The sequence below is a fragment of the Choloepus didactylus genome, chromosome 15, assembly GCF_015220235.1.
Source record: "Choloepus didactylus isolate mChoDid1 chromosome 15, mChoDid1.pri, whole genome shotgun sequence".
In the NCBI taxonomy this organism is placed as follows: Eukaryota; Metazoa; Chordata; class Mammalia; order Pilosa; family Megalonychidae; genus Choloepus; species Choloepus didactylus.
In genome coordinates this window covers 36,171,579-36,199,565 of record NC_051321.1, presented here as the reverse complement: position 1 = coordinate 36,199,565, position 27,987 = coordinate 36,171,579, and the positions used below count along the sequence as shown (strand labels likewise).

At 40.8% G+C, this 27,987-nt stretch overlaps 1 protein-coding gene and 1 pseudogene across 1 annotated transcript in view; one reads left to right on the top strand and one right to left on the bottom strand.

The window, feature by feature from the left end:
• Positions 1-27,248, bottom strand: part of MMS19 (MMS19 homolog, cytosolic iron-sulfur assembly component) — a 32,993-nt gene extending 5,745 nt beyond the window's left edge. The window contains 30 exon segments of the mRNA XM_037803883.1: positions 71-173; positions 650-669; positions 671-750; positions 1,612-1,633; positions 1,635-1,670; positions 1,672-1,704; positions 1,706-1,770; positions 2,629-2,757; positions 2,760-2,777; positions 2,882-2,938; positions 2,941-2,979; positions 3,329-3,410; positions 3,611-3,735; positions 4,031-4,109; positions 4,388-4,468; positions 4,470-4,543; positions 4,789-4,931; positions 5,380-5,387; positions 5,484-5,561; positions 5,997-6,027; positions 6,847-6,920; positions 7,369-7,455; positions 11,667-11,728; positions 11,818-11,946; positions 12,334-12,403; positions 12,806-12,880; positions 13,205-13,290; positions 14,091-14,191; positions 16,215-16,263; positions 27,095-27,248. Coding sequence (XP_037659811.1) covers positions 71-173; positions 650-669; positions 671-750; positions 1,612-1,633; positions 1,635-1,670; positions 1,672-1,704; positions 1,706-1,770; positions 2,629-2,757; positions 2,760-2,777; positions 2,882-2,938; positions 2,941-2,979; positions 3,329-3,410; positions 3,611-3,735; positions 4,031-4,109; positions 4,388-4,468; positions 4,470-4,543; positions 4,789-4,931; positions 5,380-5,387; positions 5,484-5,561; positions 5,997-6,027; positions 6,847-6,920; positions 7,369-7,455; positions 11,667-11,728; positions 11,818-11,946; positions 12,334-12,403; positions 12,806-12,880; positions 13,205-13,290; positions 14,091-14,191; positions 16,215-16,263; positions 27,095-27,206 — 2,148 coding nt within the window. The 5' untranslated portion in view covers positions 27,207-27,248.
• Positions 17,110-17,737, top strand: LOC119510672 (annotated as a pseudogene).
• Positions 27,249-27,987: the final 739 nt, after the last annotated feature.

Genomic DNA, 27,987 nt, shown 5'->3' with positions numbered 1-27,987 from the left:
GCCCTAAGAAAATAGATTTGAAGGGACCTAAGTCCGCACAATTCTCCCCCTCTGATCATCAGACCCTCACCTGGAATTGGCTGAATCTGCATGGGAAGGCTTGTTTCAGGCAGAAAGGAGATGTTCCATCCAGGAAGAGGGGCACAATGCGGGCAGCACTCTGGGCAGCTAAGCTGACGGTAGAACACTAGATTATTACCAAGGAACTTCATCTCCAGAGCATTGCTTTTCAACCTAGGGTACGCATTAGACATTGGGCCAGGGCATGGTCGTTCACACTTTCAAACAAATATTCAGCAGGTATCACATGCTATTCTTGTTTTAGGTCCTAGCTGTACAGCAGTGAATCAGACTGGATCCAGCCCCAATTCTCTTGGGGATTACAATCTAGTGAGAATTAAAGTAATGTATATATTTAAGTGGCTCTACAGGTGATTCCTCTGCACATCTGCAGTAAGAACCACTGGTCATGGCTCACCCACCCCCCACAACCCTATCTAAGATCCTAAAAGCCCTTCCTCTTGTCAATAAAATTTATAAACAAATAATTGCTTCTACAATCTAAAGCTAGGTAAACACAGCTCCAAGGCAGCTATTTGCTGCTGCTTCCTGAGAATGTTTATCAAGTCACATGTATGATTATACTCACTCAGGGCTCAGGTGGGTGGTGGGCAGTGCCAATGACATATACCATGGCAGCCAAGACCTCATCCTCCAACAGCACTTTTCTCAGAACTGAAGGTTCCTTCGCTGCAAAAACAAAACACACACACACACACACACATGGAACCACAAGGTGTGACTATGGTTCAGGGATCCAAATCATTAGATACTGTCATCTTATGGACTCTGGGGCTGGACTCTAGTCACAAAAGCAGCAGTTTTTAGTCTGCACTCTAGTCATGCTTTAGTCCGAAAACCAGCAAGGGACTAGAAACAGGAGTAGTCTAACCTGGGGCCACAGAGAGCTCTTCTGAACTTAGTGTACAGTCCCTTAGACTAGGGCCACCGTGGAAAACAGGATAGCTAACAATGAAACTTTTCTAACAACAACAACAAAAAAAGTAACTTTGGTCTTTCAAAGACTTTAAAAACAAACATGGATTTATTTTTCATGGGTTCTTATCATTTATAGCAACTATCACATAGCACTACTATGTTGCCAGGCATGATGCATTTATCTCATTTAACACTTAGCAAGTACCCTTGTGAAATAAACGTTACTGTTAAATCCCAAGCTTGTAAGTAAGGAGAACCGAAGGCTTAGTAAATATCTTTACCCAAGTTAGCAAGTGGTAGAGTTGAGGAGGAAACCCAACCACTCTACCTGACTCCAGAGCCTAATTCCTACTAACTAATTACATAGCAATTCAGAGAAAGTAGGCATCTTTCTGAGTGTTGCCAATACCTGTAGATCTGGGGTTCCTACCATTGGTCAGGTTGGCAACCTGAAGTGAAACCTCACTCAAGGGACAAAGGATCCAGAATAAACCTGATGGTACAAGATGAAGTACCAGCAATACCCAGAAGGTGCCAAGCTGTTCAGTACCAGATTGGAAGGCAGATTCCTCAGAGAAGGGGAGGAGAGAGAGAGGAGGCGATATGGAATACCTGGCATGGAAGCCTGTATCATCCAAAGCAAGCAGGCAAGGTACAGCTGTCTGATGGAAAATACCAGCAGCTCTCAGGGTCCTGCTGGCATTTTTTCTGCCACCTGCTGGAGGCTATGACAGACAGCAATAACTTCACTGGATCCTTTAGTTATAATCCCTGTGTGGTGAGAAAGTCAGTGTTCTCGTTAAGGTTTTTCTTTAAAGCACTTTGAGCTATTTCAGATACAGCACATGAGAAAAAAAATTCAAAGAGGAGGGACCAATGAGACCAACAATCTCTTTTTTAAGAACCAAGTAATTTGTGTTCTCATCTATTCATCTATTCAGATTCAGAGTTTGAAACCTCCTCTGTGTCAGGCCTCCTGCAAGGGCAAGCATTCATATACATTCTCTCATTTGTTTTTCAGAATAACCCTAGAAGTATCACTTCCCCCATTTTATAGAGGACATGGAAGCCTTAATGAAATTATCAGTGGCTTTTCCAATTAAGTGCAAAGTTAGGAATTAACCCCAGGTTACACTTCAAGTATGGTATTCTTTCTGTATGATAAGAGCTGCCGGATCAGCTACCATGGGAAATGGATCTCCTGTACCAGAGTGGGTAGTCCCTATACTAAGCAGAAAGCCTAGGAGGTTAGTGAGGGACATGTGATCATGCATAGCTTCACAGCAGCAACAGCTGCTGTAATTTTGCCTTGGAGCAGTCTTCAAAATATGAATCATATTTTGAGTAGCAAGGCCTTAGTGCTGATTCTCAATTCTGACTCCATATTCAAAGTCAACTGCGCTTAAAAAATTACTGTTGCCCAAGTCTCATCCCTCCTTCAAGATTAACTCAACTGGTCTGAGGTCTAGACATTAGTATTTTTTAAAAGCTCCCATGTAACTCTTACATATAGATACAAATAGAACCACTATCTTAGAGGCATCAATTCCAAACCTGACTTCTGCTCCCCATTCAAGCCATCCTTTGGCACTTGCCACCACTCCTTGAGTTTTTATTCCTGGTAGTTACCTTTGTTCATCTGCCAGAGATGCCGCAGCAGTAGAGGCAGGGTCTCCTTCACAATGCTGGGGTGTGTTGGACACAGCTGACAAGGCTTGCAGACAGTGCGGTGCCGTGAGCGTTTGGTGGGCCCATCCCTCTAGCCAAATCTGATTTCCCTGAAAGCAACACAAGGAGATAAGGTTTCACTGTATCATGGCAAGCATGAAGGCCCCAAATCCCTCTAGGAAGGGGCAGAATACAGAAGATTAGACATACATACCTACATGCAGCTCCTCAGCCAGCTTGGGTACTAGGTGGCTGCTGAAGGCCACAGGTAGAGAGTGGCCAAAGTTCCTGATGCTTCCATTGCTGCCACCCTGCTGGGGACACAGTGGCAGATGAGCATTAGCTGAGCTTTGGCCCACTGTTCTCTTGCCCAGGCCCTATCATTAGGCAGATTCAGGAGTGTGGGGCCCCGAGGCTGTCTTGCTGAAGAGTAGGACTCAGTACCTATGCCACTGAGTTGGATAGGGCTTCTTAATGACCAAGAAAAAGGAAGAGGAGTCTCACATCTCTCCACTGGTGAACAGCCAGAGAGAACATGGGGCTCCCCTCCCTTAAGGAGAGCCAAGGGTTAGAAGCACAGAGCCCTGGTCCCTGCTGGTTCTCTTGCTGCCAATACGGAGGCAGGGAAGAGCTTGTTATTCTCGTTGCTTTAGATTCTCACAACTCTGGGAATCTTCCTCCAGGAAGCTCAGTCTGTATAGGTGACCCACTGCCAGCTCCAGGTCCCCAGAAGATAAGAGAATCTGTAGGTCAGAAGGAAATATGAACCCAATCTTTTCCCCCTGCAGCTACACACTCTTACAAAAATCCTATGAAAAACTCCAAATCATCTGGAGTTGCAGTAAGAACCAGAAATAAGACTGCTCTTCATTTTAAGACAGTAAATTGCAAAGAAGAGAGCATTACCCTTAATCTTCTCTCTGTCCCCTAAGATGTACCTGGCTGAGCACCCAAGGACTGTGAGTGTTCGGATGCCAACGAGCTGAAGCTGGGTGCTGGGGTCTGTCAGGGCCATGAACACCAGTGAGCACAGCTGGTCCTGATGAAAGCCACTCAGAGGCCTTTCATCTAGGAAGAGACAGAGTCCATGTTAGAGGGAAGCCCTTGTATGTCATAGCCTTGACTCAGCAGTGCTGTAAAAACAACTTGGGGGCAGATTTAAAGAGCTTAATCCACTGGGTCTAGGAAGCCACAGGGGAAAAAAAATAAACAAAAAGAAAAAGTGTTCTTTTGTACTACAATCTCAGAACAGCAGGACCACTGGTCTAGAGTACTTTTCTTAGCACTTCTTGCCCTGCTATCCTTTATAGGGCTACAGTGCTGAACAGTCCCCCAAGTTACCACAATTGAAAGGTGACCTCACCTTTGTCATCATAGCCCCATTTCTGCTGCAGCTTCAAGAAACCCAGGAATCATTTCAAGGATTGTCCGCTCTGGTTGCTCTGTAATGTTTTTAAGGGGTAACTTGAGTCAAAGAATAGTTTTAAGGATTTCAGTCCTACTACTCTGGAAGTGGGGAGAACGATCCTTTTATATTAGATGTGAGTCATGGAAGAGTGAACAAGGAAACCAACAGCAACAAATGGGAGCAAACCTCAAGATTTACTATCTGGGTCCAGCTCAACACTTAGAGCTCTCCCTAAGGTGACCTTGAGCCCATAGGGAAAAGGATAATACACATGGGTCCCACCACTTTCCCAAAAGATTCTGCTTCCCTTACCTGACTGTGCTTGTGGAACTGTTCCAGCAGCAAGGGTAGTACGTTGCTGGTGATGTGGTCACAGGCCCGGGCAGATGCACCCTGCAGCTGCCTGCAACAGCTTGGCACTAGGCCATACCAGTTTCATGTCCGGTTCACACAGATGGTGCCTGCAGTCTAGAGAGGCAGTGTATCACAGTAGGACAACTATTGCCTGATCCCCTGCAAATCTATAAAAGTTGGAGACTGAGACCTGGGACACTATGCTAGCAGTTACTACTCTCAGATGGTTTTCAATCAAAGTAGAGCTGCAAGCCCCCCAAATTAACAAACATCTCAGGACTATACAATGAAAGGTTGCCCTTAAGGAATTTTATTTCTATTATGCTCATTCCCCTTTCTGTTTGCCATGGCCCCATTACCCTGTATGATGTTGCTAAGGAAGGTGTCAAGGAGGTCCTCAGCATCAGCCCTCAGCACAGAGCGAGACAAACACGCAGTCAGGGAGTGGAGGGCCATCAGGCCCTCTGCCTCCACCCCCGCTCCACTTGCACGTCTGGAACACCTGGTCAGGGAGGATCCCATGCTACTGAGGTGAGGCCTGTACCCAACGAGGCCTCACCCATCCACATGCCTATTTCCTTGGAGGGTTGAGAACCTTCAGAGCTCAGTGATGGAAATTAAATCCCCAACTGAGTTTCGTCTGTCTGGTGTATCTGCACTGGTTCCTTAGAGCCACTAGGATGAGACACATGGTTTTTTGAGGAAACAGAACGCCAACTCTGAGCAGTGGCCTGCTGGGAATCCCCTACCCTAAATCTCTTCCTCTCTCCTTCTATGCAGCTTGGCACCATGACCTATGCTTCTTATTAGGGAAGGACAGAAAGTAAATGTTGTACAAAGGTGATCAAGTGCTATCATTAGGCAGCTGACCCTCACACAGGACTCTCTCCCTTGTCATTTAAATTAGAAGTATGTCCCCTTGCTGCATGCTGAATGACCAGACACAGTACCCTTGGCCCTGGGGGCAACAGAGGGAAAAGAACAGGGTGTATATTTCCCCTCACAACTGATAACTGAGAGTTAACAGTGGTGAGTTTGTCTAAGTAACACTCACCTCTCTGCGGATAGAAGTCCAAAGGCTGGGGAGGAAGTCCTTTAATTCCTTCTGTCCGTATACAGCACAGCAAGCAGTCTGCCAGGAAAACCACAGGTATCAGCTATCTACATGCTTAAATATAATGCCAGTACTATTGTATTTTTTAATTTGTAACTTCACTTTTTACTTCCTAAGAGAACTAAAGGCAAATGTATAAAATGAAATGACAAATTAGTGGCTCTGGACTCCTAATGTATAAACTCCTAATGTATAAAATGAATGATAATTAGTGGTTCTGGACTCCTAATTGTATAAATGATAAATTAGTGGTTTCTGGAACTCCTAATGACAAGAACTACAGAATGGTGAGGATATGGAGGAGTATAGGAATATAGTTTATATATGCTATTGAAGTTAATTAGTGTAAAAGCAATGAAATTGATATTGATTTAGAATGTAACATTTAAGCCCCATGGTAACTACAAAGAAAATATCAGAGTATATGCATGCTTAGAGAGGCAGAAAAGTCACGTACAGGTTACCAGGGTAGGGGGCAAGGGGACTAGGGAGTTAATGCATAATCGGTGTAGGCTTCTGTTTAGGGAGATGGGAAAGTTTTAGTACTGGAAGGTGAGAGGGGTATTGCAACATAGTGAACAGATGATACAGAAAGTTTTATGTTATGTGTATGTTTTCCCACAATTAAAAAGAAAAAAAAGAGCACTAAAGATACAATGACAATAAATTGCAATATGTAATCCTGGACAGATCTAATATAAGGGAGTTTGAGAAAGTCTCAAAAAGGAAATTATTGGAACATCTTAAAATGTTTGAATGTAGACCATAAGCTTACATCAATGTTAAATTTCTTGAACTTGGTAACTGCGCTTAAGGGGAGTTATGTAAGTGAATATCCTTGTTCTTAGGAAATGTACATGGGAGTATTACATGTTCGAGTGGACATAAACAAACCTACACTAAAGTGTTCAGAAAAACAGACTGATAGACAAATAGAATGATACGCCAAATGTAGCAAAATGATAAAATTGGTGAATCTTGGTACCTGAAGGAATGGGGGGGTGGGTATGTTGGAGTTCTCCTATGGGGTTTGCGTTATTTTTTTAAACTATCCTGTAAGTTTGAAAGATTTCAAAGTAAAAAGTAAAATGAAAGGAAAGGAGGGAGGGAGGGAGAAAAGGAAGGAAGGAGGGAAGGGAGAGAAGGGAAGGGAAGGAGAAGAAGGGAGGAAGGAAGGCAGGGAGGGAGAGAGGGAGAAAGAGGGAGGAAAAGAGGGAGGGGGAAAGGTGGAAAAGGAGAAAAGAAAAGGGGGAGGGAGCGAGGGAAGGCAACTTGGAACCTGAAGAGGAGAAAAATCATTTACCAGAGTTGCAGAGAATCCAGCTTGGCACTCAGCATTTCAGAATCCACTTTCTCAATCAGCAGGGGCAGCAGAAACTGTGCGAGAAAAGGAAGAAGAAGAAAAATGTGAGCCTGGAATGGGTAGTTTGTCAGCCACACCAGGGTCAGCCATGTCCTTAATGCCACAAGTACTCAGGAGCAGGTGCTCCATCAAGGAGCAAAACCCAAGTTAGGAGTTGCAATTTTAAGCTAACCTTCCTGCCAAAACTGTGGTCAGACACCCAACCTGAAAAATGGCTAGTTTGCAAAGCTAACAGGATTTCAAAAGACAGTACTACATAGGAAATTAGATTATTATTTTAAAGGAAGTGATGGTACAATTTTCTACTTCAAAGATCCAACTGCCAAATGGCCTGAAAACACGAGCAGATGGCATGCCTTTAAACATATATATTGGACTTCTCTTTCTCCCCATGCTTTTACTGTTGTTCTTCAGAGCTTTCTATGGGTTGAGGCTGTATACCCTAACCTTGGCTAGACCCACCTCAGCAAATCGTGGTGTAGAAGCCAGCACAGCTCGAAGACTCAGGATCAGATCTTCTCTCTGGATACCATGGGGATCATTAGGTGGCTGGAAAAGGGAGATAGCCATGGTTTGTATAATTTTTGACCCTTGACACAAGTTTCAACCTGGCAACTCTGCAGAATAGGGTGATATTACACCCCAATCTGGCAGAATAGTAATGAGGCCCCCAGCAGGAAGACATGCCTGATCTTAGATGCTCCTTGGGAAATTTTTGTCTTTTTGGGGCCTTTATTTTCTGTCTGATTATACCATCCAAAATCTCACCACTCAGAGATAAGCCCCCTTAATCTTTTGGTCTTCTCTCTATATATTTTTACTATGTGTTAATATATACTACTTCCCTATAAAATATAAAAATGGGATAGTTTTGTACATATGATGTGTAATCTGTTTTTTCATTTAACATATTAGGAACATTTCTCCATAGTATTACATTATTTTTTTATGACAGTTTTAGTGGCTAGCAGTATTTCGTTTGTGACTGAGCCATAATTTATATGAATAATACCCTTTTGAATGGCCATTTCTATTTTTTCACCTGTATATAAAGCTGTAATTCTGGCAACATAAAATGTTCCCCTTCAAATATTAGGGCTTCTAGGGAAACCAAAGGTCTAAAAATTTAAAAAGGTATTCCTAGTTTCTGCATCAAGATTCCTTAAAGATGGCAGATTGAAAACATGTATCAGATTTCCCCCTCTTTGGGAACTCCATCAATATGCAATAGAAGAATTTTTTTAAAAGACATAGAGCTAAAGGTTGACAAGAACTGGATAAGAAATATTAGCCACAGAATTTTAGAAGGGCAAAAAAGCAAATGGATTAGAAGAAAAACGACTAAGACCCAAACAACACAATCCTAAGTGAGCTTGGGTAAAGCTGAATAACTATCCATTATCACTGTACAACCCTGAAAAGGCTTAGGAAATGGGAGTACCAGGTACCTTTGGGATTGGGGGTGGGACTAAATAATCAATCTGACATCCCTGATTCCCTCCCAACTCCTACCTAACTGTAGCAGAATCTGGAGGTTTAATTCTCTGGAGTGGGTAAAACAGAGATCTTTGGTCTTAGAGACACAGGTGCAGTTGAGGGCCTGGTGCTGTACACCAACTCCTCCTTTTATTTCACAGCCTAGGGGTGGTAGTGGCTTCTTGCTACTGATAATCTCTGGGTTGCCTCACTATCTCCTGTTTGGCTTCTCAGCATTTCCATCACTTGAATAACCACTTGTCCTGCATAAAAATATTTCTGTTTTAAATACCGAAGTGGTTTCTGTTTTCATAGCTGGACTTTCACTGACAGCAATGATAAAACTGTGGAATTCTCTTAGAAAGAAACAAAAAGATAGAGGAAAATCAGAAAGAAAAGAAAATCAGAGGTCTAACAAAAGATTATCAGTTCCAAAAAGAAACAACAGAGAAAACAAAGGGAAAGAAATCATCCATGAACAATTTCAAGAAAATTTCCCAGGATTGAAGGATATTAGTTTCTAGATTGATAGGGCCTACCAAGTACCCAAAACAATGCATGAAAATAGACCCATACTAAGGCACATTGCTGTGAAATTTCAAAATATTGGGAGCAAAAATAACTTTAAAAGTTCCAGAGGGGAGAAAAAGGTCACAAAAAGGTTACTAATCAGAAGGAATGTGGGACTTCTCCACAGCAACTAAAAACTAGATGTAAACACAGCAATGCCTTCAAACTCTTACAGGAAAAGAATTTCTAATCTCAGATTTTATAACCATACTATCAGTAACTGGGAGGAAAGAATGAAGACATTTTCAGGCTTGAAAAAGCAACAACAACAACAAAAATCGACTTCTATACAATCTCTTTGGGATGCTACTAAAGGATGTGCACCACCAAAATGAGGGCATAAACAACAAAATGAGGAACACCTGAACACAGGAACTGGATCTAATCCAACAGAAAGCATAAGGGAATCCCTAGGATGATGGTGAAGGAAGATCCAATATCTATTCTACATTAAGAGTAGGAAGCAACCAGCTGACACTGGATCACATTAAAAAATTTGTGACCAACTTGTATCCATAAGCCAACCCTTCCCTCCATAGCAGGAGCTGGCAAACTACAGCTCACAAGCCAAATCCAGTCCACCACCTGTTTTTGTATGTCTCACATGCTCAGAATGGTTTTTACATCTTTAAGTGGTTGAGAAAACATCAGAATAATATTATTATATGCAGTGAAATTCAAATTTCAGAGTCTATAAATAAAGTTTAATTGAAACACAGACATGCTCCTTAATTTATGTACTACATGGCTGTTTTCATGCTTAACAATAGTGGTTGTGTCAGAGACATGGCCTACCAAATATTTACTATCTGGGCCTTTACAGAAGTTTGCTGACTTCTGCTCTAAAGTGAGCATATAAGCATAGTAAAAGTCAAAGGAACCATCACATGTACAAATGAGATCTATTATGATGATGGCATATGGCTAAAATTGATAAGACAATACAGAAGAATATTTCTTACACTAAAGCCAGGTGTCTCTCTTTTTAATTAACATCTTGACAAGAGCCTTCTGCTTCCCATAGACTGTAGTGCAGAAGAACACACAAAAAAAATCTGCCTGAATAAGAGAATAAGAAAATTCTCTTATAATTATCAATAAGCTTGTCTTGTCTAGAATTTCTGGGAAAATATACAAGCAGCCAGTAACAATAACTGCCTCAGGAGGGAAAACGTGTGGTGGCAGTAAAGGGATGTGAAAAAGACACAATTATCTACTTTTTAAATGTTGAATCATGCTCATGGTATTGCCTTACCAAAAAAAAAAAAAAAAAAAGAATATCCTTCCCCTCTACCAAACTACAAATGCACATATTCTTTGACCCAGCAATTTTACTTTTGGAATTTATCCTATCATTATGCCTATATATATGTAAAATGATACATGTACAGATATGCAAGTTGCAGCATGTCTTGTAACAGCAAAAGACTGGCAACAACCCTTTATCAATAGAGGACTGGTGAAATTACTTAGATATTTCCACATAAAGGAATATTTTGCAGCCATAAAGGATGTAAAAGCAAACATATATTCTGATACAGAACATTCCCCAATAAACTGTTAAGTGGAAAGGGCAAAGTACAGGAAAAGTGTGTATAGATGGTACCATTTTTTGTAAAGCATTTGCTTATATTTGGATGAAATAGCTCCATAAATATATAGATATAACTGATAAAACTGGTTGACTACGGAAAAGGGAACTTGGTGGTAGGGAGATTTTTCACACATGAATGTATTTATCATTTCAAAAACAAAACAAAACAAAACAAAATAAAGCAAAGCAAAAACCAAGATACCTGGTAGCCTTACCAGGAGCTTTCGAGATTTCAAAGGCATATGTTCTTCTGAGTTAGAAATAAGTGATACTGATTATGAAAAAGAGATGAAAAGAATTTCAGGAGAGAAAGGGTCCTAAGCAACATGATGGCAACTGAAATAAGCTAGTAAGGAATTTTGTACGGCAAAGAAGGCAAGATAACTTTAAACATAGTGAGGGCCAATATTTACATGTTGTTTGTTGTGCCTTGATATACTTCTTCCATTTCTTCTAAATATTAATGCTTGCACTACCCATCTCTACACACACACACACACACACGGTGATGAGATCCCAAGCATTTGAAAATATAAGGGAAGTCAAGGTGCAGAGTAGAGAGAAGGGCTAAGGGGATCAGAGCAAACACCTCCTATACATCCTAAGCTTAACTGTGCCTTCTTTGTTCTGTCGTTTGACAAATTAAGATGCCCTTTCTAACTCCAGAATCATATTCCACACATACTTCAGAAACCAACAGAAATCCTGTCTTGTCTGTGAAGTCAGTTTCTGCCTACTGTTGCTCACATGAACTGTCTTCTTTGAATGACCATAACATGGCTCATTTTCGTACACAGTCTCATATTGTTACTTAAATGTTTCAACAAATGAAAGGTGCAACCTGGTATTCTTCAAGGGCAGGAACCACATTTACAATTCTGCAGCCCTCTGCACTTTACACACTATTAAGGAGTTTCAAGAGCCCCCCACATACCTGCTGATTTAAATCCTTCCTCCAATGTCAAATGCTTCTCCACTTCCCAGTTAATAAAATGTTAGTTCATGAGGGCAGATTGTGTTTATTTTGTTCACTGCTGTAGTCCCAGTGCCTAGAACAGGGCTTGGCACATAGCAGGCACTAAATGAACATTTAAATGAATGAATGAAAGGTGCTACTTACAGGAGTAAAATCAATAGGAAAATAACAAGATGTCACTTCAAACAACTCCTCCACAAAGGGGCCTATGGGAATAGGCAAAGAATCAGGCTGTCTCATAAGCTTCATTCATCTGACAAGTCCCAACCAGGTAATTCATGCCACCACCACGTACCCAGGCTATAGTCCTTGGAGATGAGGTCATGGACAATGTGGAAGGCCACCAGAAGATTTCGAGGATCCTTTTCCCCATCCATCACCTGGATGAAGCCAAAGGTGAAATCAGCTCCTAGGCCTTTCAACTCTGGGGAGGAGAGAACAGAGTCATCACTGTCCCACAGAACAGAAAGTTTGGGCTTTTTCCTGGCCTGTATTCTCCCTCTTCTATCACTGCCTTCCCTTCACTGCCTCCCACTGCAGACCCTTTTTGTTTTCCTATTCCAAGAGAAGTACCCAGTGAAGGAGAAATGTATAGCAATATATATATAGTTACAGAGCTAACAATTTAAAACACCAGCTCAAACAAACTCTACTCTTCCTTTACTTCACTGGGGCAATGAGTGTCCCTTATCATTCTCTCTCACTAGTTCTTCTACATAACTCCCAGGCTAAATGAGCTCCACCAATGAGGAAAGCAAAAAAAGTAGGATGTGCTCAATTTTCAGATTTCCCAGAGACCCCTGCCTCTTACCTTCCTCCCGGGTTCGCATGAAATTGGTGATTATACTATAGACTGTGTGTCGGTCCACCTGTGGCAGGGACTTGGGAGTGGGAGAGAAAGGAGTAAGTAAATGAAGTACTCAAAGAATACCTACTTTGCGCTTCAGGGGTGCAGTGCTCTTCATACCAGCAAAAGATCAACTTAAGAGGAACCACAGAGAAGGGATATGGCTACTAATGCAACAGTACAGCAGTGGGGCCAATAATCAAAATCCGTCTGATGTATGCCTTTCTTTAGGTGTAGGACACAGGTCAGGCATAATGGCTTGCATTCCTCTCCTTATATAGTAGTGAGAAATGTATACACAGTCCAAGAAATGCATACACAGTCAAAAGACTTCAAGGAGTTCAGAACTTAGAAGACAATATTTTTTTGCCATCCAATTCTAGTTATTCAGGGATGGGAGACAGAGGGGAATACCAGTGTGACTGTTATCATTTACCTGTACGTGTACCTCCTGGAAGATGGCTTTAAGAACAGAGACAGCCAGCCCTGGGGGCAGGGCCACACACAGGCTCTGTGGGAAGAAGATGTGTGAACACAGCCTCTAAGATACAACCCTAAAAGGCCTAATTAGCTACAGAAAGATACACAACACCCCGGCTCAGGAAGATACGTAACAGTGAGAAACTTGGTCCCTTTTCACAAGCTGATTATTTCTCTGCAGCTCCTTACAGTCTGTCTCTGAATTCCTCCCCCCAGAGGATACTTTCACTCTATAGAGTATAAACAGAAGTAGAGCTGGCTGACACTAATTTAGGCCCATATTACGGATAAAGAGGAAACTCACTAGACAAGGGCTCCCGCGAACACAGTTTACATAATGAAGAAAAGAACTCACAAGTGCCCTCAAACCCTGCAGGACAGGTGGGATCACAAGATGATGGTCCTTCAGACGGTTCTCACAGAATAGGATCAGGTGCACCACTGCACAAACCAGATTCAGCCATTAGTTTACATAGGTTGAGGAGGGCCACCAGCTTTGCTCCTTCCCCGAGTTTGTAAGGGCTGTTCCTACTTGGACTTCACTCCAATTTTCTTCTTCAACAGGAGATTTGTCCCATATCTGCCTAGGTCCCCTCCCACTTGAGGTTGTTGCCTTGACTTGCTCAGTCAGGAAGACAGGTGAACATCTCTTATACTTTCTCACACAGGCCCACAATCAAACCCATTCTCAGCCCCAGAAGTGTCTTTCTTTGAACAAAGGTTGGTAAATTATTTTCTTAAAAGGGCCAGATAGTAAATATTTTAGGTTTGCAGGACATACAGCCTCTGTTGCAACTACTCAACTCTGCTGCTGTAACATAAAAGCAGCCATAGACAACATGCTATAGTTTGCCTAAACCCTGTTATAGAAGATAAATAGTTGTTAGCTTTTCCCTTAGGACTTCAAAGCACTTTCCTATTTCATTACTTTTCCTCTCCATCTAGGAAACACTATTTTGTCCATTTTACAGAAAGGGGAACATATCTTAAATAAATAAATAAATAAATAAATAAATACAATAAAAAATAAATAAAATTGTATAAGGCTACATTTAAAATCCATGTGTCTTGCATCATAATTCTCATACTCTCTGCCACATGTATCAGTGAGGAAAGAGAACCTTGAACTAGTAGTTCCCAGATACCTTATGCCCTCCCTCCCTATAAGATTGGCTTGTACAGATATGGAAGGCCTTGGTTCAACAATCCAGGAAGACACTCCTACTAGTGCTAGGAAGTACCTTCCTTCTCCAGTAGCAAGGAGTGACACTGGAGTAGCACCTGTGACAAAAGCTGGATTCCTCGTGCCCGAGTTCGGGGTTCTGGATTCTCCAGAGAGGACCTGGGGAAAATAGGAGAGAGAGAGCCTCCCATTACCAGCTCAAACCTTGAAGGAATAAATATTTTGCAATTAGTCACACTCAGACCCTGGACATGGAAGCACAGCTAAGCCCTACTGAAGGAGTAAAAACAGCCTAGGAAGGTAGTCCTGAGGCACTTGGCATTAAGGATACCAATAAGGACAGAAGCTTATAGCAGATTCCCAGACTGACTGGGCATCATCAGAGGCACATGTGACACAACAGTCAAAAGAAATTTCTGTCTCCAGGCGCATCAAGCTTGGCACCTAATAGGCACTATGCTTATTCTTTCTGCCCCATGGTATGATTGTGACATTCCTCTGAAACAGAGCTTAGCAGCTACCCACAGGGTTTGAGAGATTATTGGCAGATGCAGTATCTATCAAAACAGGAGGAGAATAATAAACTTTCATAAATTACCGCTAAAGAAGAATACTGCGAGCAACCACCAAGGTCTCAGGGGAGAAAACAAAGAAACTAACAAAAAAAAAACCTTTCTAACTGGAGGGTTACAGAATAGGATGGTCAGAATAAAGGTTTTAACAATTTGGATTACTGGAGAAGCTGGATTGAATCAACAAGGAGGTAATTTATCTCCAAAATAGCTCTACAGATATAACATACTAGAAGGAATCCAAGCAGGAACAGGTGGGAAGTAGATTTCTGGAGAACTGGCCAACATTTGAATTAAGCTTCAAGGATAAGGATTATATATAAATAGGGGTAATAGGGCAAAAATAAGATCATTTTTGCAGGATTCCTAAAATATGAACTTGTAGAAAGGTCTCTGCTCAAGAGGGAGAAAACTGCATTCAGGGCATTCAAAAATGGATCAGGGCACACAAAAGTTCAGCAGCAATATTCAGAATAGCCAAAAAGTGGAAACAACCCAAATGTCCATCAACTGATGAATGGATAAACAAAATGTGACATATCCATATAATGGAATATTATTCAGGAATAAAAAGAAATTAAGTAACAAGGATGAACCCTGAAAACATTAAGTTAAGTGAAAGAAGCCAAACACAAAGGCCAGACTAGAAAAATCCAGAGGGACAGAAAGTTGATTAGTGGTTGCCAGGAACTGGGTTATGACTACTAATAGGTGTGGGGTTTCTTTTAGGGATAATAAAAATGTCCTAAAATTGATTAAGGTGATAACTGTACATATCTGAGAATATACTAAAAGTCACTGAATTATACACTTTAAAATGGTGAGCTTTAGGGTCTGTAAATTATATCTCAATAAAATTGTTATTTAAAAAATGGACCAAAGCCACAGCAACATGAGTAGCAAATCCAAATGGTCTCATCTATGAGAGAAAAGCATAATAGTGACTTAGATTTTTTCCCCCTCAATTTTCTAGTTTTCTCTGTTTCAGATCACATGCTTGCTGTGACAGCTAATAGTCTTGCTAATAAAAAAGACCTGTCAATTTAAATGATCTGCCAAGTATGAAATATGAGGAAAACAGGCATTAGATTATCAACACATACTTCCTCTAGCTATTTGGAACACCTAGTTATAACACTGATCTTTCAGCACTTCCTCAAGATTTTTCCTTTAGTGGGGATCTGATGCAGTCAGCCTCCTGGCAGCCCTGCAGGGTAGGGCCCCCAGTTTGTATGAATCAGAACCAGGATAACCAGAATCGCAGTGGGGTACGTAGGTCTAAAGAAGCACAGGAGGAATCCCAGGTTGCTGATGGCCTGCAACAACCCACCTCACCCCCAAAATGGGGGCTGAGCCAGGAGGTGATGTGGCCTACAGGCACTGGGCTCCCAAACACTTCCTTAGGAGTCTGTTAGGAGGCATGAAATTATTCAAGAGCAACATTTAAGACACAGGCTTAGCCTGAGGTACTGATAGGAGGAGGGAGAGGACTCGCAGTAGGAGAAATTCAGGACCTAATTTGCTTCAGAAAAGCAACAAAGCACAAAAGTTACATTTTCAGAGTGCACAAGCACCATTGAAGAAAGAGATTCTGGGGCAGAGGCGCTTACCCAAGGGCTTCCACCACTTGCAACACTGTATAGCTACCAGATTTCACTTCTAGAGGAAACAAAAGAAAGAAATTTCAAACAAACAAACAAACAAAAAACCCACCTATCACACAGTTCAATGGCTCTAATCACCAATGTTTCCTGCCTACCCTAGACATTGTACCATGGGAACACTATGCTTGCCAAGAGCCCATCCTACACAGGAGGCATTTCTGTAACACTTCAAACATGTCGTTTCAAGTACAAAAACTGAAAAGGAAGTAAAGATACAATTTGTAAATGATATACTTGTATTTCTGGGAAATCCAAGAAAAATAATTGAAAAATATTACAAACAAAAAATAATTTATTAAAGTGGCTGGGTACAAAATTAATATTCTGAAATTAAAAACTTTCATATATAGACACAATAGCCTGTAAATTACATTAAAAAGATTCTATTTACAATAGTGAGAGCAAGAGAGGGAATGAATATACCTGGATTATCAACTAAACAAAAAATGCGCAAGATCTGAATGTTGAAAACTTTAAAGCACCAGTGAGAATCACAAAAGAAAACAAATAAAAAGGCATGCCATATTCTTGAAAGAATCAAGATACCAGATCTCCTAAATTAATTTATAATTGAAAAATAATCTCCAAAATGATACCAGTAGAATTCTTTAGAATTAGACAAGCTTTTCTAAAATTAATGTATAAAAATTAATACATGATTAGACAGGCACATTCTGAAAAACAAGAGTAATTTTTTTTTTGGGGGGGGAGACTTTCCTGATACTAAAAGTTTATTATAGAGGGGCTTCACTCTGCCCGAGCCAGAGCCTGTGCTGCCTAGCAGCTACAAGGGCAGCCCAGGAGCGGGTACTATGCTGTCCCGGGTTAGCAGCATGAGCATATGTTAGTATCAGCTTTGGGCATTTTGGGTTCCAGGCAAAAGCACAGCCTGCCCGACTTGCCTTATGATTGTGGCACCCTGGAGGCCCACATCAACGTGCAGATCACGCAGCCACACCACATCAAACACCACGTATGTGAATGACGAATGCTACCAAGGAGAAATATAAAGAGGTGCAGGCAAAGGGTGATGTTACAAATTAGATCTTCAGCCTGCACTGAAGTTCAATGGTGGAGGCCATATCAAGCACACCATTTTCTGGACAAACCTGAGCCCTAATAGTGGCAGAGAACCCAAAGGGGAGTTGTTGGAAGCCATCAAACATGACTTCAGTTCCTTTGATAAGTTTAAGGAAAAGTTGATAGCTCTATCTGTTGTCATTCAAGGTTCAGGTTGGGGTTGGCTTGGTTTCAATAAGGAACAGGGATGCTTCCAGATTGCTGCTTCTTCTAATCAGGATCCACTGCAAGAAACAACAGATCTTATTCCACTGCTGGAAATTGATATATGGGAGCATGGTTATTACCTTCAGTATAAAAATGTCAGACCTGATTATCTAAAAGCTATTTGGAATGTAATCAATTGAGAGAATGTAACTGAAAGCACTTTGCAAGAAATGAAAAGTTAATCATTAAACTGAGTACGTAAAGCTCTTTATGACTGTTTTTGTAACAGTGCAGAGTCTACAGTATACTAATAAGCTTCTCTATTGCAGCATTTCTAAATATTCCTTATTGAGATATTTCACAAACAGAATTCAATGATATAATTTCACATTTTAAAAGTCTGATTGAGCAACTGTTTGGAAATACTGAATGCTTTGTATGATTTGGTCTTTTGATGAACATTTTCTTTAGAGAGCTAAAATAGCTTAGAAGGTTTTAATTGTCATTGCTGAAACCATAAAAAATTCCCAGCCCTATACTTTTGGGGCCTGTAGGAAAGCCTTTATAATTTTGCTTTATTGCAATTATAGGAAGTCCAGTCTTTTGTCCCAGTTGTTCAACTGTAAAACCCAATGGAACTCTTCAATTTTCAACAGAAAGTTCTTTTCTTTGTAAGTAATCCATTGTTTAGTATTATTACTGGTAGATCTCACCCAGTGGTCTCTAATTATTGATAGTCATATGTTTCACAGGGTTAGTACCATGTTATCATTTTTAAAAAACACAATTTGAATTGCTAATCGAGAACTGCTTTATCATGATGAGGTAGTTATGTACTCGAATTTCAAGGCAGAAATCTAAAGACTTTAATGTGAAACTCCATCTTCAGAGATATAAGTATTGTACAGAAGTGTCAAAATGGACAAATTAGGGCCTAGCTAGTGAAATCAATGAAAGGGATTAAACTGCAGCTCATCTGGGTGGACACCTGCCCCTTTCCCCCACTTCTTTCGATCCTGTTCCTCAGCATCCCTCTCAACTGGGCTGCTGGTCAGAGAACGTCCTTCCCAAGCAGAGGCAAACTGAGCTCAGGACAAGGTCAGTTGTGTGCCTCCCTCAGGAACAAAAATTACTCTTTTCCCTCTCTTTTTTTAAATGTGCAGCCAAAATAAAAACTTCATATTGTTCTGTTTCTTCAATAAAGGAAAAAATATAGCCATAATACAGTGAGACAGCATGTCAAATCATGTTTCTGTATAGTTTTTGAAAAAAGACCTGCAGATTATTTAAATGTGGCGGGGATATTTTTGTATTTGGTTTAATGTTGTCACACATTTTTCCCATGTTGTTTAATCAATGTTCTATTAATTCTTAGTGGCTGTATATTTTATCAATTGGACATTTCCTAATCTATTTTAGAGCTCTATTACAGGATATTTCATTTGTTCTCAATTATTATTTATTACAAAAAAAATGCTTTGGTGGGCAACTCCATGCATACAAGTTTTTCCTTCAAATGGAATATTCTCTATATGTTTTTCTATATAGGATTTTTCTTAAACCTAGTTAGTATCAGAATGTTTTCCAATTTTTTTTATTTTTCATTAATGCCCCCCCCCCAAAAAAATGCAATGTTAAAATTTCTATGGGGCTCTATTTGTGCTTTGACCTTATGTTGACAGAAAGGAGGAAAGAATGGGGGAAAACACACTTCAGTAAGATTGTTTTTCCTGCATGTCGAATAGATTTTAAAACTTTAAAAACTAAAGACTTTAATTATCCAGCAGAAAAATGAAACTTTAAGATTCTGTTTATCCCTGTTTTCATAATAGAAAAGAAACAGAAGAAAATAAAATCGAAATTTCTTCCATAAAAGAAAAGTGCTGCTCATCCAAGGGGGATTTTTGTGACCTAATTCAGCAGTCCCTGCTCTACTCCTGGACATGCTTACAAAGCCTTAGAATGATGAGCACTGGAAAGAAACAAGGAAGCAAAACTAATACTGTCTTTGAAACAGTATCTTTTGCTTGACTGCTGTGTAATAAACTTTGATGTTGAGAAATTACAGCTTTATTGCACACTCAAATTCATCATCTTAAAATGAGCTTTGAATTTTTGTTGAGCATCTTTTAAAAAATAACATCAAAACCATAAAATTTTGAGTGAGAATGATGTGTATTTTGATTTATAACTAAAAGTAGGTATAAACATAAGCTTTATTTTCTGTTTTAATTTCAGGGGGGTTACTGTTTGGGAAAGGTCTTCAGAGAATGTTTTATAAATTACTGTTTCTCATTATCAGTCATGTCCTAATGATCCCAGCAAGCTAATGTCCTGTCTCTAAGATATGCATCAAACCTAGTACACACTAAAAATCCTATAAGGCACTTGATAGTTTTCATCTAACTAGTCATTAGAGAAACAATTATTGTCCTCTTGTAGTGATGCTGAGTTTTGAGTGTTAGTAAAAGTATCTATCAATCATTAAAAATATTATAAAGTCACAACAATTAAAATAGCGTTCACTTTGTATAGACTTGAAATTTTTCATAATAAAAGTAAAATACAAAGAACAACCAGTGTAGTGTGGGTTCATATTCACACAATCAATAGAAAGTAACAGAAAGTACAAAAAGAGACATAAATACCTATGAGAACATGATAAAAAAAAATCATATTTAAATTAGTGGAAGAAACAGATTATTCAATAAATGGTGTTGAGATGATTAGGTAAATATTTGAAAAGACACATAATTTGGCTCTAAACCTTTCACCAGAATAAATTTCAAATGCATTAAAGGAAAAAACATGAGAGAAATTTTCTTAGTATAACATAAAAAGTCAGAAGCCATTTAAAAAAAAAAAAAAAGATTGATTAAAATCAGCTACATTTTCTAAAAAATAAGTTTTTCTGCAAGGAAAATAAAAGAGCTCCTAAAAATCAGTAAGAAAGGGACAAATAACTAATTTTAAAATGGAGAAAACAAATAAACAAAAAAAGTTTTTTTTAACCTATTAGATCAGTGAAGATCAAAAACTGTTTAACACACTGTGTTAGGTGATGGTATGCAGAAATGGGCACTCTTGCACATCTTGGATGGGAGAGTAAATTGGTACAAGCTTTGTATGAAGAACAACTTGGCAATATCTATCTTTAAAATGACAAGTGCACATATTCTTTAACCCAGGAAATCTACTTCTTGAAATTTATCCTACAGAAATATTGGCAAAAGTGCAAAATAATTAATGTACAAGGTTATTCAATACAGCATTACTTATAATAGCACATGACTACAAACAACAAATGACCATCTATAAGAAACCAGTTAAATAAATTACAGTACGTTCATTGTAATGGAATTATCTGTAGCTACTTAAAAAAAGAAAAATGAAAAAAGACTGAAGAAACTAAATATGTACTTATAATGGGACACTATCTAAAAGCAAAATAATGTGTATAGTATGTCCACAGTATTGTTTTTAAAGGGGTAGGGAGTGTTTTTATTTGTACTTGCTAAGGAACTAGCACCATTAGTTGTCTCTAGTGAGGGACACTAGACAGGTTGAGAGGGAGAATTTTTATTTTAAAATAAATGTTTTATTTTGGAATAACTTCAGATTTACAGAGAAGCTGCAAAGATAGTACAGAGAATTGCCCCATACCCTTTCCCCTAATAGTAACATCTTACATGCATTTGTTAAAACTAAGAGAATAACATTGGTACATTGCTATTAACTAAACTCTGGACTTTGTTCAGATTTTACCAGCTTTTCCACTAATGCCATTTTTCTGTTCCAAGACCCTATCAAAGATACCACATTATAATTAGCCATAATTAATTCCTTAGTCTCCTCTGGTCTCTGAGAGTTTCTAAGTCTTTCCCTGTTTTTCACAACCTTAGTCTTAAAGAAATATTTTGTAGAATGTTCCTTAATTTGTGGTTGTCTAGTGTTTCCTCATGTTTGGACTGAGATCATCGTTTTTTGGGAATAACATCACAGAGGCGAAGTGCCCTACTCATAAGATCATACCAGAGGTACAAGATATCAACATGATTTATCTATCACTGGTATTGTTAACTTTGATCATCTGGTTAAGATAAGGTCTGCCGGATCTCTCCACTATAAAGTTACTGTTTTTCCCTTTTCATACTCTCTTCTTTAGAAGAGTCACTAAGTCCAGTCCATACTTTAGGGGGATGGGAAGATGAAGCTCCACCTCCTGGAGGGAGGAGCATCTATTACATATATTATTTGGAAGTCTTCTGTAAAGATTTGTCTCTTATCTCTTTTTAGTCAATCATTTATTTATATCAGTAGAGACTTGTATACATTTATTTTATACTTTGGGTCACAATCTAATGCTATGTTATTTACTTTGTTGCTCAAATTGTTCCAGCTTTGGCCACTGGGAGCATTTTTAGGTTGGCTCCTGTGTCCCTTTGACATTCCCCATTATTTTATATTTTTAGCACTTTCTTACTTTCAAGGACTACAAAATGCTACAGGCTCATCATGCTACAGCCCTAGAATCAGCCTTTTCTCCAAGAAGCCCTGGTTCCTTTTACTGGAGAATGGTACTTAGAAACCAAGATCTGGGTGTGGGTGTGCTTGTTGCTTTCAGGGTGTCACTGCTTCTAGGCCCTCTCAGCAGAGAGTGCTGGGAAATACATGTATGTATATTAATACTGCATACTTACATATCTGTCATTATTTCTGTATCTGTCCATACATATGTGTACATATTAAACTAAAAATAAATTCAAATTAAATTCCTAGCTCTAATCCAGCATTATAGGGTTCATTCTAGCCTCTTCCCCTTGCTTATGTGAAATTTCTTTCCCTGACAGAGAGAAGTCTGTTTCTCATTATCTACCATTTACTATTTTGTTCAACCCTAGTATAGTACTTTCAGAACTGTCAATCACTATACCTGTGAGAAACAAATTTATAAATAAAATATAGTGTTTATGTACAGTTTTGTGTTTAGCCTTATAACTTCTAGACAAAATACCATTTTCCAAAGTTACTTAGATCAGCTCCTTTTTGCCCTACCTTCTCAGTGAGAGTGTATACACTAGTAATACAGTTAGATTCATTTGTCACAGTCTGCATTCCAGTTTAGGATGGAGGAGAGACTTCTCACTGTGTATCCTTTTGTACCTTTTGAATGTAGTTATCATTTGAAATAATTAGTTATTTTTAAAAAAGCAATTTTAGAAGAACAACAGTAACTCACATAGATCTAACAGAAGCTTCTTAGGATATATTTTCAAGGGAGAAACAAAGAGTAAAAGGTTAGCAGTCTTCAGAAAAGTTTGGTTAGCACAGAGGAGTGGCAATCAGGGAAACCAGTAGTCTGTCCTGGGTTCCCAACCCACTTACCTCTAAAATGAAGGGCCTTAACTAGTCAGCTTTTGCCAACACAGAACTTCAGCTAAAGTGAAAAATAGATGAGAAATTTCCTAAACTTACAGTCCTCATTAAGGAGCTGAGCTGGGCAGAAGCATATTCTGGTACTAGAGTAGAGAGAAGTCCAATCATACTGAGGAAAAGGAGAGCTCTAGTCAGGATTCACAGCTCTGACTGGTACCAATTTAGACATCAGGCACTCTTAGCCTTACTCGTGCCAGGATGTGGAAGGCCCAGCTGCTAACCCTGTTCCTGAGAAAGAACCAAGGGGGAAAAAATGAGCAGGCTGTAGGGTGGGGGAAGGGGCAGCAGCCAGACTAATGAGACAAACCAAGGAATTGTTATTTGGGTTCTATGCCCAACTCCTTAACGGCAATAGTTAAGTGAAGAGAAATCTCCATTTCTGGGTCACACACCACAAAAGAGTATTGCACTATTTGGGAGGGTAGAAAAGGGTACTTTCTTGGAACCCTTGGCTAAAACCCAAGAAACTGCTGAAAAACCATCCCCAAACTAACTTCAATAGTGGACACAGAAGGAGTTAGCAATTATATGTAGGAAACCATAGGGTAACTGTTAATAGCAAAAGGTATCACTGAACTGTACACTGAATTGTACCATTTCTTCAGCAGTACTATCAATGTCCCCTATGGATGCTGGGCTAGGATTTGTCTTTGGAAACACTTTAAGTGCCACAAAACAAAGACCTAATAGGTCCCATTCAGTCCCCTCTATTTTTTTTTCCCAAAGAAAGTAAAATTTACATACAGTGAAATACACAGATCTTAAGTGTATAATTTCATGAGTTTTAACAAAAATATACACCTGAATAACCAACATCCCAATCAAGATATAAACATTTACATCACTTGAAAGTCCCCTCACACTATCCTTACCAGTTAATTCCAACCTCTATCGGCTGCCTCACATTTTATAATTGAAAAATACTTCTTCAGCAATCAGCATACATCAATATGAAACTAGTTGCATTATAAGTACAAGGAAACATCCATTAGCATGTGATTCCCTGAACCCCAGTATATGGGTGAACTCTCCTAGCTGAGCCCTTCAGTGTTCTTATCTTTCACAAAGATCCCACCTTGAATTAACATAGCACAAACATAAAATGAAAATAAAGTATAAAAGTAGTACAAAATTAGGAAAAAATGAAGAGGTAAAAAAGCTATCACACAATAGTAAATAAAAGTAAGACCAATGACAAGGTGGGAAAAAACTATAAACAGTACCTGGGGGATCTTTTCACAACAATGACTAAATTTAATATCTTATTCTAGTTCTGCTGAGTCTACCTCAGAAATGTCTTTCAAATATGGCTCCTTCTTTTCATCCCCTCTAAAAGACTACAGTGATAGTCTTCAAAACTGCCTTACAATTTCTGAGGTGATGAAAATGTTCTGGAATTAGACAGTGGCAATGGTTACAGAAAATTGTTAATGTACCAAAAGCCAATGAATTGCACATGTAAAATGGTTAAAATGGCAAATTCTGCTATATAAATTTTACCTCAGTTAAAAAAAAAAGTCTTCTAATCCATTCATATTTTATTCTGAATTACAACCCTAAAATGCACATTACTTCTCTACTCACCAATCTCCCATTTGCTCTTTATTGCCTTCAGGTAAGACCTGACTCCTTGGCTTGGTGTCTTTCATAAATCAGCCCCAAATTCCCTCTAGCCTTACCTTTCATCATGACTTCTATAATTCAGTCATATGAAATCCTAACATGTCAAGGTCTTCCATATCCTTAAGTTTGTAAATATATTCACTTGGCTTGGAATGCTCCTTTCTGGCCCCTGTCTACATGAGGAACTTCAACTCATGCTTTAAGACCAAGCTCAAATGTCAACTTTTGTGAAGGCTTCTTTGATTTCCCCGAACAGAATAACTTACTCCCTCTTCTGGTTCCCTCCATGCTTCTTAAGAAAAATTGTCATATATGTTTGTTTTCATTCATTTATTTATTCTACATTTACTGAGTACCTATATTTAAATCAGGTTAGGGTTGTAAACAGAAATATAGACAGGGAGCTTCTAAGGAGCCCAGAGTCTGAGGACATCCAAAACAACTGCAGTGTAACAAGTTCAGTGTTACCATAGTGATTTAAAAGGAGACTGGGTTAACATAAGAAAGGAGCAAAATTTCTGGGTTTATGGATCATCCTGTCACTAATTTTAAGTCAGTGATTAACTATAAGTTCTCCCAAGTACGAAATACCTGAATACCTGGAAATGCTGTTAATTATGCACTTGGTTTCCTGGGATGAATGGAGCCAATAAAGTGTTAATTTTCCTAAGATAGTTTCACTGGCCTTCCAAGCTTGGTACAAAACTCAGCTCAGGTAGCATTTAGGAAAAAAAAAATAATAAGTGTAAGTTCCTTGCCCTACATAAACAGGCCTAAATTTTTCCGAAGTGTCTGTTTTCTATAAATGGGTCTACTAGCACCTCCTCAGAAGGGCACCAATTTGTGTGGGGCACTGAGGAATCAAAGGAGCATTTATATGAGCACTGACACCGAATGCACAATCAAACCTCTGTCTGAAGGAGTTGCAACCTCTTGAAAATGTGGAGTAGCAGCCAATGAGAGTATGAAAGAACAGGAGAGAGAAAAATCCCAACCAGGACTTGGTTCCAATCGAGCTCTCAAAATGCCCTTTCTGCTGAGGGGGCTACTGACATTCTCAGAATGATGTTTTACTGTTCTTTAGCAATATTGTGGTTTCAGGAATATTGTCCTTCTCAGGGAATCACAAATGTGGGAAAATACAAAATAGTAAAGACTGAAATGAAGCAAAATCCAAATAACTAAGAGGAAAAAAACAGTCGTCACCTGCATCACGTTTGAAATTCAACATTTGAAAAGTCATACTCCAAAATCAGTACCCTTCTCAACATGTCTCCCTCCATCCCCCTCCCCCAATTTTTTTGGACAGCGCGCTTCTCATCCTCAGGTTTGAAAACATGGGGTCATCTTGCAGTCCTCCCTCTCCTTCACGCCCTATACCAGTTGGACCTCAAGGCCCACTGATTCTTCCTTCAACATCTCTCATTCCATTCACTTAAGTACTCTTTACTGTGTACCTACTTATAGCAGTCGCTGGTGGTAAGAATGGGAGGGGAGGATATGGAGATGTGTCCAGAAATAGCTACCAAACAAGTCTGCTAATAAATATATGAGAGGTTGAGAAACAAGCACTACAAAAATTCTGAAGTGTGTGATGATGTCTGACTGGAGTAATCAGGATATGCTTTGGCACTTCTTGAGGTGGGGGGCAATCAATCTGGGCCTTGAATCCTGGGTATAACTTTAATTAGATGGAGCTAGTGGAAGGAATTCAGAAGGAAAAGGTTTAGGAAATAGTGAGTAGAGGTGGGTGACTGGAACTAAAAGGTCTGAAGCCCTCCTAACATTCAGTAACGTTTTAGTAGACACATTTTCTAAAAAAAAAAAAAAAATCATAGTTTAGAACTCCAAGGAAGCCTAGCACTATTTGATTCAAATCTTAGAAAAGCTGTCAGAACTAAGAGAATCCTGAATTGGTCAAAAACAGGTACCGGAAATGTAGGAAAAAGATAAAAGCTAAATCCTAAAACACTCGAGAAGCAAATTAATCAAGAACTTTACCAAGGAACGGAAGGAGGACACAGAACATCTCCAACTGCGCCTTCCCTCTTCCTCTCTCCAATTACAGCCAGAGTCAGCATGCCCCGCCGCTCCCAAGATCCCACGTGACTGGTGCTGATGCCTCTAAACTGCATCCTCTCACGTCAACCTCCCAAGACAAGGTGGTTACGCGACAAGAGCACCTGACTCTGCACGGGAAGACCTGGGTCCGGGTCCCAGCTCCCCCACCTGCCTGATCTGTGACCCTGTGCAAGTCTCTTCTCGCTGGGCCCTCAGTTTCCACATCTGTGAAATGGTAATAATTATCCTAACCCCGCCCGCTATACAAGGTGGTTATGAAAGACGAGGAGCGTAAAGGCGCTTTAAGGACGATGCAAGCAACTTTCAATTTTGTTATGGCTCTTAAGCACGCAGTGCTCCCGAGGCCAGTCTCTCTCAGTCACCTCTATCCCTCACTCTCTTCCCGCCCGACGCCCGTGCCGAGGCCGCTCCCTCCTGTTGACCCCTACGCGTAAGCCACGCAGCGCCGTGTGCCATACCTGCAGCCACCCGGTCAGCGGGGCCCTCCTGCTGACCCACGACAAAATCGTGCACGAGGCCCCACAGGGCGCCCTTAGGCGCCACCGCCTCCAGAGCGGTGACGGCAGCCATGACACGAACTAGTGACCGTGGGAAGGGAAGTAGGCGGTGGCACGAGACAAGACTCTCCGCGCATGCGCCTCATGAGCCAACCGCTTGGCGAAGACTTAGGGGGCGGGGCGCTTCCTGGATCACGTGCCCGCCGGCTCCTCGCTTGGCAGTTCCAGGGAGGGTGGGACGGCCCCATCCCCGAGGGGCGGGGCCTGAAGTAGGGGCGCTGGCGCGGGGGGTGCACACGGCTGCTGCGCAGCGGGGTCATTGAGGGCTAATAATTCCCAGCCCCGCTCCCCGGGAGACAGGCAGCAGGGCGGGTACCTGGCTGGGTGGGGCCGAGGGGCGGTACGCACCCTGGGGGAAGCCAATGAAAAAATCAGGCCCGGCCCGAGGGGGCGGTGCCGTCGGTCACATGCGCACCTGGGGCGGGCGGTGGCGGTGCGGGCACTGCGAGCCGGCGGAGGGGAGCGGGGCCGGGATGGGGCGGGGTTAGCCAGGTGAGTGACAGGCTCCGGGGGGCCGGCCCCAGCTGGAAGCCCCAAGCGAGCTCCGAGAAGCTGCGGCGGTGCCCGCCCCCTTTCTCCGCCCCTACCGCGGAGCTGGTCTCAGGCCGGGCACCGTCGTGGGCCCCCCTGGCCCGGCCACCTGGGACTGTGCTGGGGAGTCGTCCACCTCCTTCTCTCCCCTCGCCCTCAAAGTTTGTGGCGAAGCCGACGCCAGGTCAGAGCGCGCCCCCAGGACGGAAATCGGGGAGCGCCCGATGCCTGGCGGCAGGAACCGTTGACCCGGGACGCCGCCG